Source organism: Sminthopsis crassicaudata, chromosome 6 (assembly GCF_048593235.1).
Source record: "Sminthopsis crassicaudata isolate SCR6 chromosome 6, ASM4859323v1, whole genome shotgun sequence".
Classification (NCBI taxonomy): Eukaryota; Metazoa; Chordata; class Mammalia; order Dasyuromorphia; family Dasyuridae; genus Sminthopsis; species Sminthopsis crassicaudata.
In genome coordinates, this window is record NC_133622.1 from 234,108,418 (window position 1) to 234,127,469 (window position 19,052).

A 19,052-nucleotide genomic window follows, 5' to 3' on the forward strand; every position below is an offset into this window, starting at 1 on the left:
CCTGGATATTACATTCATTTTGCAGATGAGGACACTGAGGCAGGCAGAGGTTAAGTAACTTGCCCAGAGTCATACAGATATAAATATTTGATGCAACATTCAAACACAAGTCTTACTGATTCATCTAGCCCCCTATCTGTTGTGCTGCCCCTCCCCCAGGGTGTTGTTGTGCTAACCCCTCCCCCAGGCTCCTTTTCTTTGTTCCTAGTGCTTCTAAAGCTTCAGATGAGTTCCTCTTCATAAGCTGTTACCCATCCTGTGAATCTCAATTACTTTAGCTTTCTGTCAGGTATGACCTAATAATCCTTACATAGCATTCATAAAGAACCCAAATAGAAAATCTCTATTTTATAATATGCAAATGAGCTGATGGACCCACCATGCCCTACAGATCTCATTACTTCAGCCAATTCTCAGTCTTCAGCTAAGTCCTTTCAGTACATTTATCTTAAGGGCACTTCCTTCTAGATCCTCAGCATTTTATATGAGAGGCTGTTTCTTCTTAAGATATTTTTTAAAAAGTTTTCTTTACACAAATTTGTGCTCCTTTCGGCAACCAAAATCTCCAAATATAAAAAGTCAACAGTCACCACCTATATGTAGACAAAGAAGACTGAACCATAATGAGAATGAAACTAATGGGATTTTGCCTCAAGATGCTGACGTTAGGTGGACCATAGTGCTTTTCTGCTATCTGCTACCTACCTCTGTGTGGGATCCAAAATTGTCCAATACAATAATAAACTGAGTCAGATCTCTGAGTCAGTAGCACTTTATTATCTCCCTCATGATCTGAGATGCCCCATTGCTCCAGGATCTTGATAATGCTTGATACCCAGATGATGCAGAAGGGGCACAGTAAAATACAGAGTCTCATTGGTTGGTAGCTCTTGACCTTGATCCTCTATTGGTTGACAGACAAGCTGATGAGCAAATCTTGTCATATTTACCTTGACCTTTCAGAAGGTTCTACCATGCTGGTGAATAGAATCAAGGGCTGAGCTGATAAACAGACATCAAAAAATCTACATAGGCTAATGGGTTAGTAAAAAGACAGGTCACAGGCGAGCAAACAGGAACACTTGTAGATCAGGTGCTCATGGTTATCTTCCTATGTTGAGCAATAAGACAGATGATGAGGGCTGGAAGGACAACAAAAAATAGCTGGGGAACTTTCTATATCATTAAGTCATCTCTGCCATGATGGGTTTGGTCACCTTAAGAAGGTAAAAACAAGGGTGGAGGGCCTCTAGTTAACATTCTGTGATTAATCAAGGGAACTTAAAACCTGCAGTTCACAGCTCTGGAGCCTAATATACAGAACTTATAATCACTACCTCTATGGAATCATATCAAACTGATTAATACTAATTGATTGGGATAAAAATAGAGGTCTAATTAATCATTTGAGGGTACCACCTATCTATTGGATCCTCTTCTGTCACTACCACACATTTGCCTTCGATGTGACTCTTCTCTTGGGTTTTTTGTCACAAAGAGTGGGTCTGAACTCTGTTCATAGACATATTTATGCAGCTATTCTCCATACTGTTTGCCTTCCAGAGGAGCTCCCCACTGGCTAGAATACTCCTCCTCAATAATCCAAATCCTATCAACTTCCATTTATCACCTCCATCCCACTGACCTGCAATATTCATCCAAAGCCTCAACACCCAGTTTAATATGCCCTGATTTATGATCTAATGTGATTTGCTTCTGTCTTTCAAAGTAGGTTCTAAACTCCTTGAGGGGCAAAAGTGGGTTTTTTTTAACCTAATCTTCTCTTCTACATCCTCCAAAATTGACCCCTTTCCCCCCACTCTGCGTCCAGAGGCCTCTCCTTCTCTAAGCTTATCCCTAGCCCTCAAGAATTGTTGATTGATCAATTAAATCCAAGATTGACCTAGAATAACATTCCAGATTATACCTGGAGATCTATAGGCTGTTCTAGAGTCTACTACCAGTGAGCAGCCACGTTCTCAAACTCCTTGGTCTCAGATCCCTTTATACTCTTAAAAATTATTGACAGTTAAATCTATGGATATTTACCATATTAGAAACAAAAACGTCTTAGTATTTTTTGTGGAAATAACTTCATGGACATCTTTGAAAGGCTCTGGGAGATATTCAGGGGTCACCAGACCACACTTTGACAACTGCTGACTTACAGCAAGTGACTGCCTTATCTGAGTCTCATTTATTTCATCTGTGAAAAGGAAGGCTTATCCTTGATGACCTCTCAGGCCATTTTCAGCTTCAACACTCTTTGATCAGTTATCACAGCGTTTGTCTTTATGAGGTTCCCGAAAGCTTAAGAGAGTCCAGCACCTTTTGTGTGATAGTCCCCAAGGTCCTTCAGTTGAAGAGGAAAGCTGGGGGAGTATTGCAGCCACTGGCAGGCAGGTGCTAAGGTGAGAATTACCTAGAAATGGCAGGCAATGCAGTACAATCAGATTTTCTCAAATAGCTGATATATGTTTGTAGAACTATTCTGGGCAAGGGGAGGAAGTCGATCTGAAAGACTAAGACAGTGTCCTTGAGGACGGTACAGCTGATGACAATGCAGAGGATTCAGTGTAGGAAGGCACATTACATCATAGAACACAATGCCAGGGTTGTGAGGGCCATTAGAATGCAGAACATAGAATGTCAGAATTGAAAGGAACCTCAGAAAAGAGTGTTGGGGGGGAAAGAAAGACTTTAGATTTGGAGAATAGAATCTCAGAGCTGACAGAGACCTTAGAACATAGGCTCTCAGAGCTCAGAGGGACTTTAGAGCAGGTGGTCTGTACTCTTATTTTACAGACAGAGAATCTCAAAGAAAAGAATGGGAAACTTGGGTCCCGAGAGCCAGCTCTGCAACCTTGGATAAATAGTGTCTCTGATTTGTTTCCTTATTATAAAAATGAAGTGAAAGGAACTGTATAATGTAAGAAAGGAAGCTGAACTCAGAATCAGGAAGAATCTGTGTTCAAATCCTATCTCTGATATATACTAACTGCGTGATCCCGGGCAAAACACAACATCTGCGGGGCGGAAGGGAAGTGGAGAGGAGAGGAGGAAACTTTCTAAAATGATCAACAAAGAAGATGCCTCAGTGGTCAGAATTCCCAAAGCAGGAAAGATCCCTACACCAAGAAAATCACCATCTAAGCAAAACAAGCAAATGTGAGCATAACAGTAACAGCTCCTACAATAGCAGAACCATGATTTAGCATAGTCAGGTGAGACAGAGACATGGAGAACCACCACATGCTTCAGTGTAGCCCAGGCAAATGGGCGTCCTCCATCGGAGAGGTGATGCCATGACATGCAAGTGAATTGGATTTGAATGAAAGAGTTTGTGCTAAGTCAACAGTCTCACTTTCTTCTCTGGAGTCATCTGGACCAGATGGAGATCAGGAGGACTGGAGATGGCTCTGGATGCAGTGGGAAACGTTGGCCTTTTTAAGCTAAGGTCTTTACAGGTCTTGTTTTGATTGAGGCTGCATCCATTCAGGGATTAGGCAAGGTAGCAAAGAAACAAGGCCCCCAAATGGCCTTTTTTACCTAGTCAAAAAAAATTATCATTTTGGGAGGGAAGATGTTCAGGGTTTCTGGCCATAGAAATAATTGCAGTTTATATTCACTCTGAAGCAAGCAGGGGCAAAACAGGTTTTGAGAGGCAGAGTGATTTGGGCTTAAGTCATAATTCTAAGGAAGGAAGGAAGGAAGGAAGGAAGGAAGGAAGGAAGGAAGGAAGGAAGGAAGGAAGGAAGGAAGGAAGGAAGGAAGGAAGGAAGGAAGGAAGGAAGGAAGATAGGAAGGAAGGAAGGAAGGAAGGAAGGAAGGAAGGAAGGAAGGAAGGAAGGAAGGAAGGAAGATAGGAAGGAAGGAAGGAAGGAAGGAAGATAGGAAGGAAGGAAGGAAGGAAGATAGGAAGGAAGGAAGGAAGGAAGGAAGGAAGGAAGGAGAAGGAAGGAAGGAAGGAAGGAAGGAGAAGGAAGGAAGGAAGGAAGGAAGGAAGGAAGGAAGGAAGGAAGGAAGGAAGGGAGGGAGAGAGGAAGGAAGGAAGGAAGGAAGGAAGGAAGGAAGGAAGGAAGGAAGGAAGGAAGGAAGGAAGGAAGGAAGGAAGGAAGATAGGAAGGAAGGAAGGAAGGAAGGAAGGAAGGAAGGAAGGAAGGAAGGAAGGAAGGAAGGAAGGAAGGAAGGAAGGAAGGAAGGAAGGAAGGAAGGAAGGAAGGAAGGAAGGAAGGAAGGGAGGGAGAAATATTTGAGGTCCTCTGTAGATTTAATTTTGCTGTCTGTTTCTACCTTAATTCACTTGACTTCTTTAAGAATCTGGAAGTTACTTTTGTTTTATTCTTTCTTGTGTTTTTGCCCTTTTGATCAGATTTTTCTTATGCAGCACGACAAGTATGGATATATGTTTAAGAAGAATTATACATGTTTATTTTTTTCATCACATAATCTTGTTGTTGCTGTGTACAATGTTCTTTTGGTTTTACTCATTTTACTTAGCACCAATTCATGTAAATCTTTCCAGGCTTTTCTGAAATCAGTCTGTTGATCATTTTTCACAGAACAATAATATTCCATTCCATTCATAATAATAATAATAATAATGATACATATTCAGCCATTCCCAAAAGATGGGCACCCACTCAATTCTAGTTCCTTGCCACTGCAAAAAGAGCTGCTGTTTTACATGTGGGTCTTTTCCTTTTTCCAGTATCCCTCTTTGGGATACAGATCCAGTAGAAACACTGTAGGATAAAAGGGTATGCACAGTTTGACAGTCTTTTAAGCAGTGTTCCAGATTGTTCTCCAAAGTGGTTGGATCAATTCACAATTCTACCAACAATGTATTACCACAAACCACTTCAACATTTATTATAACTTTTTCCTGTCATCTTAGCCAATCTGAGAGGTGTTAAGTAGTATCTCAAAGATGTCTAATTTGCATTTCTCTAATCAATAGAATTGCATGTGTTAATCTATATCTGATGCTTAATGTCTTGGGGAAGGGGAAGGGAAAGAGAGAGGGAAAAAAAAATTGGAACACAAGGTTTTGCAAAGATGAATGTTGAAAACTATATTTGCCCATATTTGGGAAAATAAAATACTATTTAAAACTATGGAAGCTAAACCACTTAGTACATATATATTTAGTATTGATTCTGCTTTATTGTCTATGGTGCCTTTTAGCCAGATGCCATTTCCTTCCTTTTCTATTTAATTAAGTCTATTTTTTAAAAATTTTATTTTATCTGAGAACAATATTGCTAGCTCTGCTTTTTTTAAAACTTTAGTCAGATATAGAAGATGACATGGTCATCCCACTGCATCCCAGAACAGTGCCAGTCATCATGACTTTTGTCTTGCCATTGGACTATGATGACTCTGAAAGAGTGAAACTGATGACTTTGTACAATTGTGCCTCACTTAAATCCAATTTACTTGAAAGTCAAGACATCAAGTCCATCATATCATTGGTTCTCTTTGGGAAAAAAAAGGTCAAATAACAATCTTGTCTTGTTAAGGAACTGTTTTCTGCTGCTTAGTCTGGTTTCTAGATTCTCTACTTGGAGGTCCATGAACTTCTTTGTTAAATATTTTGATAGCTGTATTGAAATATAATATTTTTTGGGGGAATCCTTTTTAATTTTATAATTTTACAATTTTGATTTTATATATTTATGGAATCCTGAGAAGAGATCCATAGACTCTCCCAAATGACTACCCAAGTGGACTAAGACACAAAAAAGCTAGACTAAATTGCAATCTGTGGTGGAGGGAGTGGGGGTGGAGAAGAGCTCACTTCATCCTACCTATGGGACTCTGAACATAGTAAGTGTTTAAAGCATATCTTTTGAATTGGATTGAATTGAACCTTCTTCCACCCGAAGTCCCATTGTGTTTGGTTATATCCTATAGCTAGAATCTCTCTAGAAAAGCAATGCCAAGCACAGGGAATTATAGTATAAACCATATGGTAAAAGCTCTCTAAGGTTAACAAAGCATTGAACCTATAATATCTCATATGATCTTCATAAGAACTCCCTTTGTGACAGGTGACAGATCAGGTAATTTGCTTAGTTAGCAAGTATCTGAGGCAAGATTATAATCCAGGTCTTCTGGACTCAAAATCTAGTACTTTAGGCCAATCTACCTCTCATAAAACTATAGACAAAATTTTGGGGGGTGGGAGTGAGGAGGGATTCAGCTTTGATTCCCTCCTACCAAAAATTAATTGAGTATCTTGTATCCAACTCTTCACAATCCCATTTAAGATTTTCTTGGTAAAGATACTGAAGTGATTTGCCATTTCCTTCTCCAGTTTCTTTTACAGAAGAGGAAACTGAGGTAAGAGTGACTTACCCAGAGGCATACAGCTAGTAAGCATCTGAAGACAGATTTGAACTTAGTCTTGCTGACTCCAGCTCCAGTACATAGAGTACTATGGTGTCATCTAGCAGTCCAGTTGAATTTTTTCACGTTCCCTAAAATCACAATTAATTTTGATATTCTGTGCTTTAATAGCCCTTCTTCTTGAAACTTCTTTTAAATCTTTGTCTAGACTTCACTGTACTTCTCTCACCGTAGCTTATAGGAACAGAGTGATTTGCTATACAATTTCTCCCTCCTCTTAGGTAATAAACTCTTGAAAGTAAATTCTGGGTCATTTCTATTTTTTGTAAAAATGGTACATACACTACACTATACTTGTATGTTATTTTCTTTTTCAACACCTGTAACTAATTAAATGTGGGAAAACTAACTCGGTGTGGATTAAACTTCCTTTTATCTACTTATTTGTAAAAATGACAGTCCCAGAGAGTACCCATTTAAAAAATTTAAAGTGACTCACCCATATTCATAAATCCAGTCTAGATCAAAGCCAAGACTTGAACCAAGATTGTCAGTCTCCAGAGATGACCCTCTAGCCATTAAGCAACACCCTTTTCTCTTAGGACATAGGCACTTAATATTGGTTAGTGGAAAGAAGAAAAGATATTTCATGTTCATTCAATAAACAATTCTGTGTGCCAGATGCTATGCTAGACACAAGGGAAAGAAGGAAAAGGAAACAAAGTCAATGTTCTGAAAGATTTTATAGGGCATTTGGAGGTTGGCAGGAATGGGAAGGAGCAGATGCTACATTTTCTCTGAGGAATAAAAAGGATACGGTTTGAAAATTTTGAAGAGGAGAGCAAGATGGAAGTTAAAGGAGTGGGGATCTGAATTTGGTCAGCTCTGATCAAGAGTGAATGAAGCTTCTATGAAGGATTCTATGAGGCAAAAGTGAGGAAGACATGCTTCAGGTAAGGGGGGACAGCCTAAGCAGGGAACCCTTGGCACAGAGAATGCCAGATTTAGAGAAATCCATGGTGTTTGTGAGAGGGAGTGTAGAGAGGAATAATGAGCAGGGAGCCAGGTAAGTAGGCTGTAGCCAAATTGTAAAGAATTTTAGGAGGGGGTGAGGTAGGAAGTGGGAGGGGACGATTAAAAGATGACTAGGGTGACATCTTTGCCATTGAAGAGAAAGGGACAAACAAGACAGGTGTGATGGATGAAGAATCTACTAGATTTGGAAACTGATTGGATAAGGCAGATGAGGATGTGATGACCATATTTTATTTGTAATGTACAAAAAAGCTATAAAACAAAACACTCCACGATGTCAACAAGCTTCCTGAGCCACTGAAATTATGGACTTCATTCTCTTACCACTTTTCAACACCTTGAAACTTTTTTTATACCCTCCTTTGTCCTTTGAAAGTAGCCCTTCTTCAATTTTTGGCCAAAAAAGAACTTGAGTACATTATTGGATGCAAAATGGATAATTTTGATTATATTAAATAAAGTTTTTCTACAAACAAAACCAAAAAAAAAAAAAGTAGCCCTTCTTCTTAGACACAAACTAAAGTCCCTCCATTGTCCAAGTCCAAGTCCAAGATTGTCAGTCTCCAGAGATGACCCTCTAGCCATTAAGCAACACCCTTTTCTCTTAGGACATAGGCACTTAATATTGGTTCCTCCCAGCTCTGAAATTCCATATTCTAAAAAATCCCAACCCTCTCTGGAATTCCATGTTTTAAGATCCCCTGTCAGCCTGGACATTCTGTATTAGAATGGACGTCTGTCCTAGCTCTGACAACACTCTCGTTTCCAGCTAAGACATTCCCTGTTCTGGTTTCATTTTAAAGATCCAGAATTAATTTATGCCTTTCTTGCCAGGAAGCCAAGAAAACAAATGAAGTGGTATGGTGATCGTGCTTCCATTTATCCAAAGCCAAATATCCAAGGCCATCCATTACAAGCTTCCATTTCTCTCATTACACAGTACTCATTGATGCCAATGGACTGCTGACATCTTGACAGTGGTTCAGTGTGAGATGTGCCAAATTTCCCTAATTCCACTTAAACTCCCTGGGTAGGCAGGGGAGGCAACAGGCTTGTCAGGGTGGACAGCAGCAGAAATAGCCACCTAGCTTCTACCCAGCTCAGCTACTTCTAATTAGAACCACTCACCTCATAGCTAATGTTTACATAGCATTTTATGGTTACTAGATAATTTCAAGGTCATTATCTTAATTGATTTTCCAAGTAGCCCCTGTGAGGTCTGTGGTGTAAGAACTATTATCTTAATTTTACAGATTATAATAATCACTTTCATTTCTATAGCACCTTAAGGCATACAAAATAGACCACACCCTCCCAAAGTTCCCATAAGTATTATAATCCCTAAATCACCAATGAGGAAACTGAGGCACAAGGAAATGGAGTGCCCTGAGTCAGTGAACCAGCAAATGTCCAGCTTGAACCTAAATCTGAGTGTTTCTCATGATGCAGTGGAATGCTTGACTTTAGCTTGTTAAGACCTGTATTCAAATGTGACCCTCTCATACTTATACTCCAAGAAATTTGGGCAAATCACAACCTCCCCCGCCTTCATCTGTAAAATGAGGCACTTGGATTAGATGACCTTTAAGGTTCCTTCCATCTCTCAAGTGATGATCCTATAAGGTCTCCAAATGGAGTATTCTTTCCACCTTTCATGTTTTCCTTATTTTTCAAGGGGAGGAAATTAAGGTTCAGGGAGATGAAGGTGTTTGTCCAAGGTTTCCTGGTAAAGGTGGCAGTGACTCCTCAGGACCTCAGATCATCAGTGCTACATAATCATAAACAGCCCTGTGATCTGGAGCCATTTTTCTTTAAAAACAATAATAATAAGGGGATTTGCCTAATGGACCGAGGTGCCTTTCAGTTCTGGCTTTTATATTCTGGGCTCCTTTTCAGATCTAGCTACTTTGTTGCTCTCTGCATAAACTCTTAACTTATCAAATGTGGATAAAGCTCATAGAGTTTTGAGGAGACAAGCCGCAGCAGCATCCGTTGTAGTGGGGCCATCATTGGGGCTGCTTCCAAGCGAAATCTGTTTTTTGAGAAAAAGCTTGCTGTCGTTTCCAAAGCTGGGCCCATTTCTCCTTCCTAAGCCGTCCCTCCTGTAATTGGCAAGGACGAGTTCCGAACTTCACGAAAGCTCTTGGTTTTGTCTGCTCCTGGCTCGTCCCCCTTGGGATCGCAGCGATTCTGCGAGAAATCTCGGAGTTTCCAACCCAGTTACTCTAGAATTCGAGAAAAAAAAAAAAAAAAAAAAAAAAAAAAAGAGCCTGCGTCCCGAGAGGAGGCTGCGAAAGTCACCGTCCCGTCTCCTGGCATCCGGTTCCTCATCGGCTCAGAGCGGGACTGGAGGGTCGCGGGGGTGTATGGCAGCTTCTGCCTCACTCTCCCGCCTAGGGAGGAGAGGATAAGCCCTGGGTAGGCGAAAGCTGGAGAAACGCACGGGAACTACGTTCATTCAAGCAGTCCACCCCTCCCCCAAGTTACCTGGGGGCTGGGATTTGCAGTTGGGAGAAACTGAGGCACGGGACTGAGAAAGGATCTGATTTTAGCCTGGTCTAAATCTGGCTAAAAAAAAAATCAAACTCGTTGAGAAAAACTTCTTTGGAAGGATTTCAGTTAAAAAAAAAAGAAGGGGGGGGGGGAGAAGGATGCTTGCGGTTTTGCAGCTGCGCCCTCTCGTCCCTGGGAAATAGTTAATTTTGTGTGCTTCCCCCGGGCTCCCGAGGAGAGCCCCCGAAAGCGGCTGCCCGGCAGCCCAGCACCGCACAGGTTAAAGGAAACCGGAGGCTGGTGGGAAAGGGGCTGGGAGCACAGGTGTTCTGCCTCGGGTTCCGAAAGGGTTAAAAATATAAGCGGGTTTATTTTTCCTCCGAGGTCTTGGGGTGGTGCTCCCAAACGGGCGGCCCGGGATGGAGGGGAGCCCCTCTCCGGAGGACTCTGAGAAATGCCCCAGTTCTGGGGCTCGCATTTCGGGAATAACTTTCCGTTCCGGGAACCGTGCCCCGATCCCGGAGTTGTGCTCACCTTTCTCTCCCGCTCCAGGGTGCCCCCTCCCAGCCCCCACCGCGGACCCCCCCCCCCGTCCCCTCCCCCGGCCGGGGAGAGCATCAAAGTCCGCCCGCCCCGGGATCGCGGAGTTTCTTCCTCCCCCCGGCTCGCGAGGGCGCCGGGTGGGAGCCCGGGGAACGCGGGAGGCGCCTTCTGGGCCAAGTTGGGAAGTGACTGGTGTGTCCCAGCTCCGGCCCCTGATTTGGGGGGTCCGCGTCGGCCCCAAACGCCGCTTTCTTCCGTTTTCCATGTCATTTCCTGTACTAATAAGATGGTGGTCAAAGCTGGGAGGGAGAGAAGCAGCGAGTCGCCGCCGCCGCCGCCGCCGCCGCCGCTCCCAGGCTGGCTGTGAAAGTTTCCCTCGCCTGGGACTAGGGAGCCGGCAGCCGGGGCGCTCCCCGCGGCCGCTGGGGGCTGCCATCCGGGGGGGCGAGCCGTCCCCGCGCGCCCCTCCGCCCCCGCTCCCGCGTCCACCGAGCCGGGCTGCCGCCGGATTCCCGGGGAAGGTGAGTCAGCTCGGCCCCTCCGGTCGCCAATGTGGCCAATGAAAATGGCTTCGAAGAGCGCTCGGCAGTTTGCCAGCGAGAGCCGGGCCGCTGGTGCAGAGGCCGCGGGGCCGGATCGCTGGCGGGGGAGGCGCGGGGCTGGCTCCGGCCGGGCTGGGGGCGGCGGGGGCCCGGGCCGGGGAAGGGGACCGGGAGCGGGCTAAGGCGGGGCGGGGGGGAGTAGCCTGGCCCCCGCTCCGAGGTGGGTTAACCCTCGGCAGGTAGCTGCTACCGCTGCGGGATTCGGGGGCGGCAGCCGCCTCCGCCTCCTTCCTCCACCTCTCCGCTCTCTCCTTGTTACAATGTAGCCTTCCCCTTCCCCCCCCCCCCCCCTGCGTTCTTTCCCTCTGACGGACGTCTGCGCCGACCAATGGCGGGGGCGCTCCGGGGCCGAGCGTTCGGAATTAGAACGCGGTGACACGAGCTGGGCGGAGCTTGGAATGTTGGAGGGATCGCAGCTGCCGCTGGCCTAGTTCTCCTGGTCAGTTTCACTTCTTGGCTCGGCTCGCGCTCGCACTTGGCCTGGGGGACTCCGGGACTCGCTGGGAACTGAACGCGGCCTCTACTGAGGGCGTTCTGCACTTCCCGCTTCTTGTGGCTCACGCAGCGGGCGCCGCTTTCCATCGGGGGCTCACTTGAGTCCAGGAAAGCTCCCCCTCCTGAATTCCCCTTCCCCTCCTTCTGCCTCTCCCTCAGGCCCCGAGGTACTTTGTGATGCAGAAACTGCAGAAACTTTGTCACGGGGTGACCTTCCTCCCAGCCCGGGAAGCCATGTATGCAGGTCCACTCCGGGAAAATAAAGATGGAAAAGTTGAGGAAGGATACCCTCTCCCGGCCCCTTGGAGCCCAGATGGGGGGGAGGGGCGGGGAGGAGGCGTCAACCCCTTTAAAAGCAGGCAAGTCGTCTCATTCTGGGGCTGTTTCACCGGGAAAGAAACGGGGGAAATCCGGGAAGGAAAAGGAATTTGGATGCTGGGATTATGGACTTAGAAGTGGGAAGAGCCGGGGAGGTCTAGCCCCGCTTCCCTAGTGAGGAAACTGAGGTCATTAAAGAAGCCATCAGCCCCAGGTTACACAGGTGACACAGGAAGAATTAGAACTAAGGTCTTGGACCTCCACGCTCCAAGGTCACACAGGTAGCTGAGTCAACCCGGGTCAACCAAGTAACCAACCGGCATTTGCTAAGGATCAATGAAGTGCGCCAACCACTGGGCTAACCACGCTGGGGATCTGGAGTCAAAGAGAGCTAACTACCCTGCCCTCGAGGGGCACGTAGTCTACTGTGGGAGCAGCTTCTGCCCCGATAAATATACCCGAGTCGGCGCGGCTCCGGCCCTGCGCCTGGGCTTTGCCGGTCTGGGGAACTGCAGGTGAGCGCACTTTTCGGGCAGTGCAGGGCAGCACCTTCTCAGAAATCCATCATCTTAGCCCTGGCACTGAGAAGGGGGTTTCCCCAGCGTTGCCAGCCGTGGGTATGAAGGGTGTGACATAAACCCAGGTGGGCCCGGCTCCCGTGTGGAGGTGACACAGGCTCAGACTGGAATCCCAGCTTGCTTTTTTCCTGCCTAAGACAGTCCGGGGAAACACCCTACTTCCGCGGGCAGTTGTTTTGATGTTGGTTCAAATCTATTTGGACAGTGATATCTGATTCAAGGGCATATACACCCACTTCCCTGGGGAGTAATCATGGTCTCTTTTTTTCACTTTTATGAGTTTTGACTAAACTTTGTGGAAAGCTCCTTCCGTAGACTTTGGTGTACCCAGCAGCCATTCCTTGGGCTGTAGTAGAGAAGGTGAAGGCTTGGCCACAGAATTCCCAGAATGACAACAACAGGAGCCTGGGGTTCGCCCAGGCAGCGGGTGGACCACGTGCTTGGTACATTGCTGGGGATTGGCAGAGTGGTCTGTTGGAGTGAGGACTTCAGCTTTTTACACTTAGGAAGAGACTTACCTGTGATCATAGAACTCAACGACCAAACCTGAGAGGTTGAAATCTCAGTGTAGTGGGTTCCGTTTTGTTAACCACATTTTTAGGAAGTACGCGGACAAATGCGAACCTCTCAAGGAACCCAGACGGAGTGGTGAGGGAACGAAAGGCAGTGTCGTCTCCAGAGAATTCGGAGAAATTGGGATGTTTGTGTTTTGCCTGAATCCAGTGAGCCCGCAGTAGAGCTGGAAAAGATCTCTGAGATCATCTAGTGTATCGGTGTCAAACTCAAATAGAACGGAATCCTTTTAGGCTTCATATTGACTTAAAAAACCACAAGTCACCATTATGTCTTGTCTTGTACTTTTATTTATTTTGTTAAACATTTCTCATTTACATTTTAGAATGGGGAGGACCACTGCTTCGGAGTTTTGTGAGTTTGACAACTCTGAGCCAGACTAATCCCCTCATTTTACAAATAAGGAAACTGAGGCTGAGGAAAGTTAAGCAACTGATCTGATCTAGATCTGGAACTAGAGGAGATATTGGCAGGTTCAACTTCCCATTTTGCAGAGGAGAATCAGGGACCCAGGGAAGATGGAGATTTATCCAAGATTACTTAGGCAATGAACATGGGGATTCTGGGGAGATTCTCAGATCAGATCTCTGGCTGTCTCTATATACCTGGACACATTCTTACAAACAACCCTTCCTTTGCCTCGATATCTCTGCTGGGGGAATGATACTTGACTGGCATGTCTGTAAAGTGATAGTTCATAGGTGATCCGTCTAAGGGACTCCCAAGTGGAAAACTTCTTCTACCAAAGCAAGTTGTCACTTTCTCTGCCACTCAGAGAATTAACTAGAGCGTTAAGATGATCAGGATCACACAGCTGGCATGAGGAAGCAGCAAGACCTGCACCCAGGCTTTTCCAGCTTCAGTTTGCTTTCTAACCTCTATATCAAATTGCCTCCTATCATACTCAGATACATGTGTGCACATATACTATTTTTTGGAGGGGAAATTTTAATATAGTTTTCTAATTAAATATAAAAAGCAATTTTTAACATTTTAAAAATTTTGAGTTCCAAATTCTCTCCTGCCTTCCCAATCTGATATAGATTTTACGCGCCGCAGTCAATGCGTGGACTATTTCAAGGATTAATGACTTCATCATTGTCTATTGAAGTAGATTACAATCCTTCCCCCCTCCCCCACCTTATTCATTTGTAGATTATCATGAGTTGCTTTGGACAGAAACCATCACACCTGGGTCAGTCAGGGGATGGATGACCCTCTCTCCACTTAGCCAAGCTGTGCTCTTCTGGGCCCACATCTAAAGTCTTTCCAGATTTGCAGGATGTGACAGAGGTGATATTCTGCTGATAGAGTCTTCAAGAACCCTGGATAATCCCCATACACTACAGGGTTGTATTGGAACCAGTTCAAACTAGTTCTCCAGTAGATTTCTACATTTTCAGGGTGAATATTTACACCTCAGAAATCAACAAAGCTACAAATCAAGGCTTGATTTATTGTTTGAGTTTCCTTCTTTTTTTCTTTTTTTTTTGGTTACCTGCATTTAAGAAAGAGATGGAGGAAGTATTAATAATTCAAATTTGCGATTTAGGTTTGGGATTTTCTAGAAGTCCATTGTTAAACATTTATCAACACATTACCGCACAGGATCAATCAATCTACAAGTGTCAATATTATTAAGTGTTGGTATGTGTGACAGTTAGATGGCTCAGTGAATAAAGCCCTAGACCTGGAGTCAGGAAGATCTGAATTCAAATGTGACTTCAGACAGTTACTAGCTGTGCGACCCTGGATAAGTCACTTTACTCTGACTCAGTTTCCTCATCTGTAAAATGAGCTGGGAAGGAAATGGCAAACCATTCCAATATCTCTGCCAAGAAAACCCCAAATGGAATCATGAAGAATCAAAGATGACTGAACAACAGCATGTGCCAGATACTGTCCTAGGTACTAGGGATGTGAAAACAAAAATAGAATTAATTGTCCTTACCCTTGAGGAGTTTCCGGTCTATTGGGAGACATCACCCATACATCATAAGTATATACAACACCAATACAGTATAAATTGGGAAGGAGGCATAAGAAAGCAGTATGGGGATTAGATTTTTGCCTCATCTTGGAAGTAGCCCCTGAGCTACATTTTGAAGGAATCTGGGAATTAAGATTCAGAGGTGAGGAGGGAGTGCCTTCAGCACATGGGGGATGACTTCAGGGCCTCTGAGAGGAAGGACAAATGAGACTGTGTGGCCTGAATACAGAACGGGAAAGGGAGTGGTGTATAATTGAGGTAGAGAAAGGAGGCTGCTGCCAGGTGGTAAAAGCCTTTAAATGCCCAACAAAGAAGTTTGTCTGAGCCTAGTGCTTAATAGACCAGAATTTATTGAGCAGCAGAATAACGTTGTCTGAGATGGCTTTGCTGTGGTCATTCAGTTTTTTCCAACTCTTGGTGATCCCACAGACTATTGCACTCCAATGTTCTCTGTGGGTTTTCTTGGCAAAGACACCCAGTGGTTTGCCATTTCCTTCTCCAGCTTATTTTACAAATGAAGAAACTGAGGCAAACAGGGTCAAATGACTTTCCCAAGAGCACTCAGCTAGAAGTATCTGAGGTTGGATTTTAACTCAGGAAGATGAGTCCTTCTGACTCCTGCTTTGGTGTTCTATCCACTGAGGCATCTAGCTGGGCTTTAGGAATGCCTAATGGGTGGATTCAAAAAGAGGGAAACTTGAGAAATGGAATCCAATTATTAGCCATCTAGTGAAATAGTCCAGGTGAAAAATGATGTGGTAAGACTTAGTCTCATGTGTAGAGAGAAAGTGTGGAACAGAAAGGTGCTACTGGAGAAAGAAATACCATTTTCACCCACAGATTGGGATGGTGGGATGAGTGAGAATGAGGAGTCGGGGATGACTCCAGGGAGAGGTTCTGCCTCTAACAGTCATGGGGGGGGGACGCTCAGAAGAAGGGAAGGTTCGGGGTGAAAGGTGAAGAGTTCTGTTTTGGACGTGCTGAGGTTGAGACATCTCTGGGATATCCAGTTCAGCAAGTCCAGTAAGTAGTGATGTGAGGCTGGAATTCAGGAGAGGTTTCAAGCTGGGAAGAGCATCTATTCTAACACTTTTATTCTACCAATAAATTAAATGAGGCCCTTAAACATTGTGACTTGGCCAGGGTCATCTAGGTGGGAAGGAGCCAGAATTAAAATTCAGGACATCATTCAGTTACATCAAACTGCCATTATCTAATGATGAGCTAAAATAGGATTGAAGAGGATACTAATCTCAAGGAATCTCAAAGAACACACACACATGATCTATGGTTCATAAAGATCTGTCCTTATAGGGAGAGAGGATGATATAGTGGAAAAACTACTGGATTTTAAGTCATGGAAAGAAAGAAGGAGGGGAGGGATGGAGGGAGGAAAGGAATGAAGGAAGGAAGGAAGGGAGGAAGGAGGGAGGAAAAGAATGAAGGAGAAAAGGAAGGAAGGAAGGAAGGAGGGAGGAAAAGAATGAAGAAGGGAAGGAAGGAAAGAAGGAAGGGCAGAGAGAAGAAAACAATGAAGGAGGGAAGGAAAGAGGAAGGAAGGAAAGAAGAACAAAGGAAGGAAGGAAAGAAGAAAACATTCATTAAGTGCGCTGTACTAAATGTTATACAAATATTTTATCCTTACAACCATTTTGGGAGGTAGATGCTAGCCCTGAGACCATAAAAATCACAGATTTAAAAATGTAAGGAAGCTTGGTCATCCAGCTCCCGTGTGAACTCATTACTTCCAGAGACTCTAAATCCCTGGCAGGACCAGTGCAGTTTGAATCCATGATTTGATTTGATCTATCTATCTATCTATCTATCTATCTATCTATCTATCTATCTATCATCTATCTCTCTCTATCTCTCAATCTACATCGGTGATCAGACCAAGAACTTGGCATAATAATAGCAGTATGACTTCCCAAGGATTATTGGCAGGCAAGCTTAGAGGCCTTCACAGGTCATTACAAGGGTTCCTGGCAGGACCAGCCTTTAGCAGGATTGTAAAATAGGTAATTGGTCTTGAGCAAAGCTTCTGCCCCCTTCCCTTCTTCGTTTTTATTGTGTGCCTTGGGCATTGCTTTCCTGCTATTCTTCTCTCTTGGCACTGAAGAATCCAATGAACTCATTAACCACAATTTCATTTGTGTCCTGGACCCCGTAGGCAGTCTGGTAAAACCTATAGACCCATTCTCAGAATAATGTTTTTAAATGAATAAAATAAAATATATAGGATTACCAAGGAAGCCAATTAGAATGAAATTAAGTCTTCAAAATGTTAAACATCAAGTTCACATCAAGTTCGGGAGCCCTAGATTAAGAATCCCTGTTGAAAGTGTTCTGGGTTCTCCTCTGAGGGACAGTTACACTGTAAAAGTGGAACCTGGAAAGTCCAGCCAGCACCAAAGGCAAGGAGGTAAATCTGGGTGATAATTAGCACTGCCACTTATCCTGGGTTAGATGATCTCAATTCTCTCCTACCTCTGACAGTTTAGGTTCTAAGATTCTCTTCCAGTTCTGATGGTCTGTGCTCTGATGGCCCTAACTCTGACATCCTCTGTTCTTAGCACCAACCTCCTATGTTCTAAATTCTTTCCCAGCTCTGATATTACATATTCTAAGGTCCCTTCCTTTTCTAATAGCCCATGTTCTAATGTCCCTTCCAATTCTGACATTCCATGTTCAAATGTCTCTCCCAGATCTAGTACCACATGTTCTAAGTTCCTCTCCAGCTCTGACATCCCATATGCTAATATCTCCTAGATCTGACAGTTTATGTTCCGAGCTGACGTTCTCTTTCTAGAAAGTCTTGGTGGGTGGGAAGGAAGCTATTCTTTAAGTTAGTAATGAAAAATAGGCTGGTCAGGATAGTTGGGATCCAACATTAGTACTAGAGAGAGGAAGACTCACCATCAGAGCCCTTTGTTCAGACTTCAGATATCCACTGACCTTGTGAATAGACTTGTTTGATTTTCCCAGACTCCCACCTTCCTTACAATGGTGAGCAGAGAGTTCTGTTTATGCAGAACTATTTCAAAGACAACCAGTTTCAACTATTTTACTACAGGCTCTGAAGGTTTGCATAACATTTATCTACCTTATGATGACTCCTGAAGAAGGTAGTGAACACATTGTTATTCTCATTTTACAGATATGGAAACTTAGGGTCAGAGAGACAATTACTCTGTTCACTAAAGGAGACACCCAGATTAAATAAGGTCCAGTCTCTGATCTGGCAGGATTATAGCCTAGTGATATTTGAGGAATTATAAAAGAGCCAGAAAGGATGTTAGAGCAGGGTTTCTTTAACCTTTTTGCCTGAGAAATTTTTACATCCCTCCAACTATCCAGGTATAGAAAATAGGCACAAAAATCAAACATTTATTGATATTAAACCAAAAATTCATGACCTCCATGTTCAGTTACACATCACTCACAGTTTAAGAAGTTTTGCCTTAGAACACAGAATATCTGAGCAGGAGAAAAGCTTAGAAGATATACTTCTGTATGAAGCCTTTCACTATGTTGGTCCTCCCTTCCTTCCTTCTTCCAAGTGACCAGTTCCTTGCATCCCACTCTGCCTTGTAAATCATGACTTTTTATTGATTTATATTTATTCTGAACATATTTATATGTCTACCTCCTGCCAGATGTAAGGTTTTGTTAGGGATGGTTTCATTCTCTCTGTGTGCACACAGACACAGAAAGAAAATATATGTACATATATAATATATATAAATATACATATGTGATACAATATATACATATATATACACATATATATATACAATACAATAAAATGTATATACACAAAGAAACAATCCATCCATATACATGTATGTATATATGTTCATATATGTATATATGTGTTCATATATAAATTTATATGTGTTTATGTGTGTGTGTGTGTATATATACATACATATATATATATATGTTCCCAGGATTAGCACAGTACCTGGCACATAGTACATAATACAAATGCTTTTGATTGATTATTGTATGTTGGAGCTAGATGGGGCCTTAAAGCAAAAAAAGAACCTTAGAACATAGAATATCATTAATAGA

At 43.6% G+C, this 19,052-nt stretch overlaps 1 protein-coding gene across 4 annotated transcripts in view; it reads left to right on the forward strand.

Moving 5' to 3' along the window:
* The first annotated feature begins 10,505 nt into the window (after nucleotides 1-10,505).
* Nucleotides 10,506-19,052, forward strand: part of PRDM11 (PR/SET domain 11) — a 99,644-nt gene continuing 91,097 nt past the window's right edge. Inside the window, exon 1 of one of the 4 annotated variants that reach the window (XM_074275313.1) lies at nucleotides 10,506-10,943. In XM_074275313.1, the coding sequence (XP_074131414.1) occupies nucleotides 10,686-10,943 (258 nt within the window). In that variant the 5' untranslated portion in view covers nucleotides 10,506-10,685. The remainder of the gene's footprint in view (nucleotides 10,944-19,052) is intronic. The other 3 variants (XM_074275305.1, XM_074275314.1, XM_074275309.1) reach the window with 3 other exon arrangements.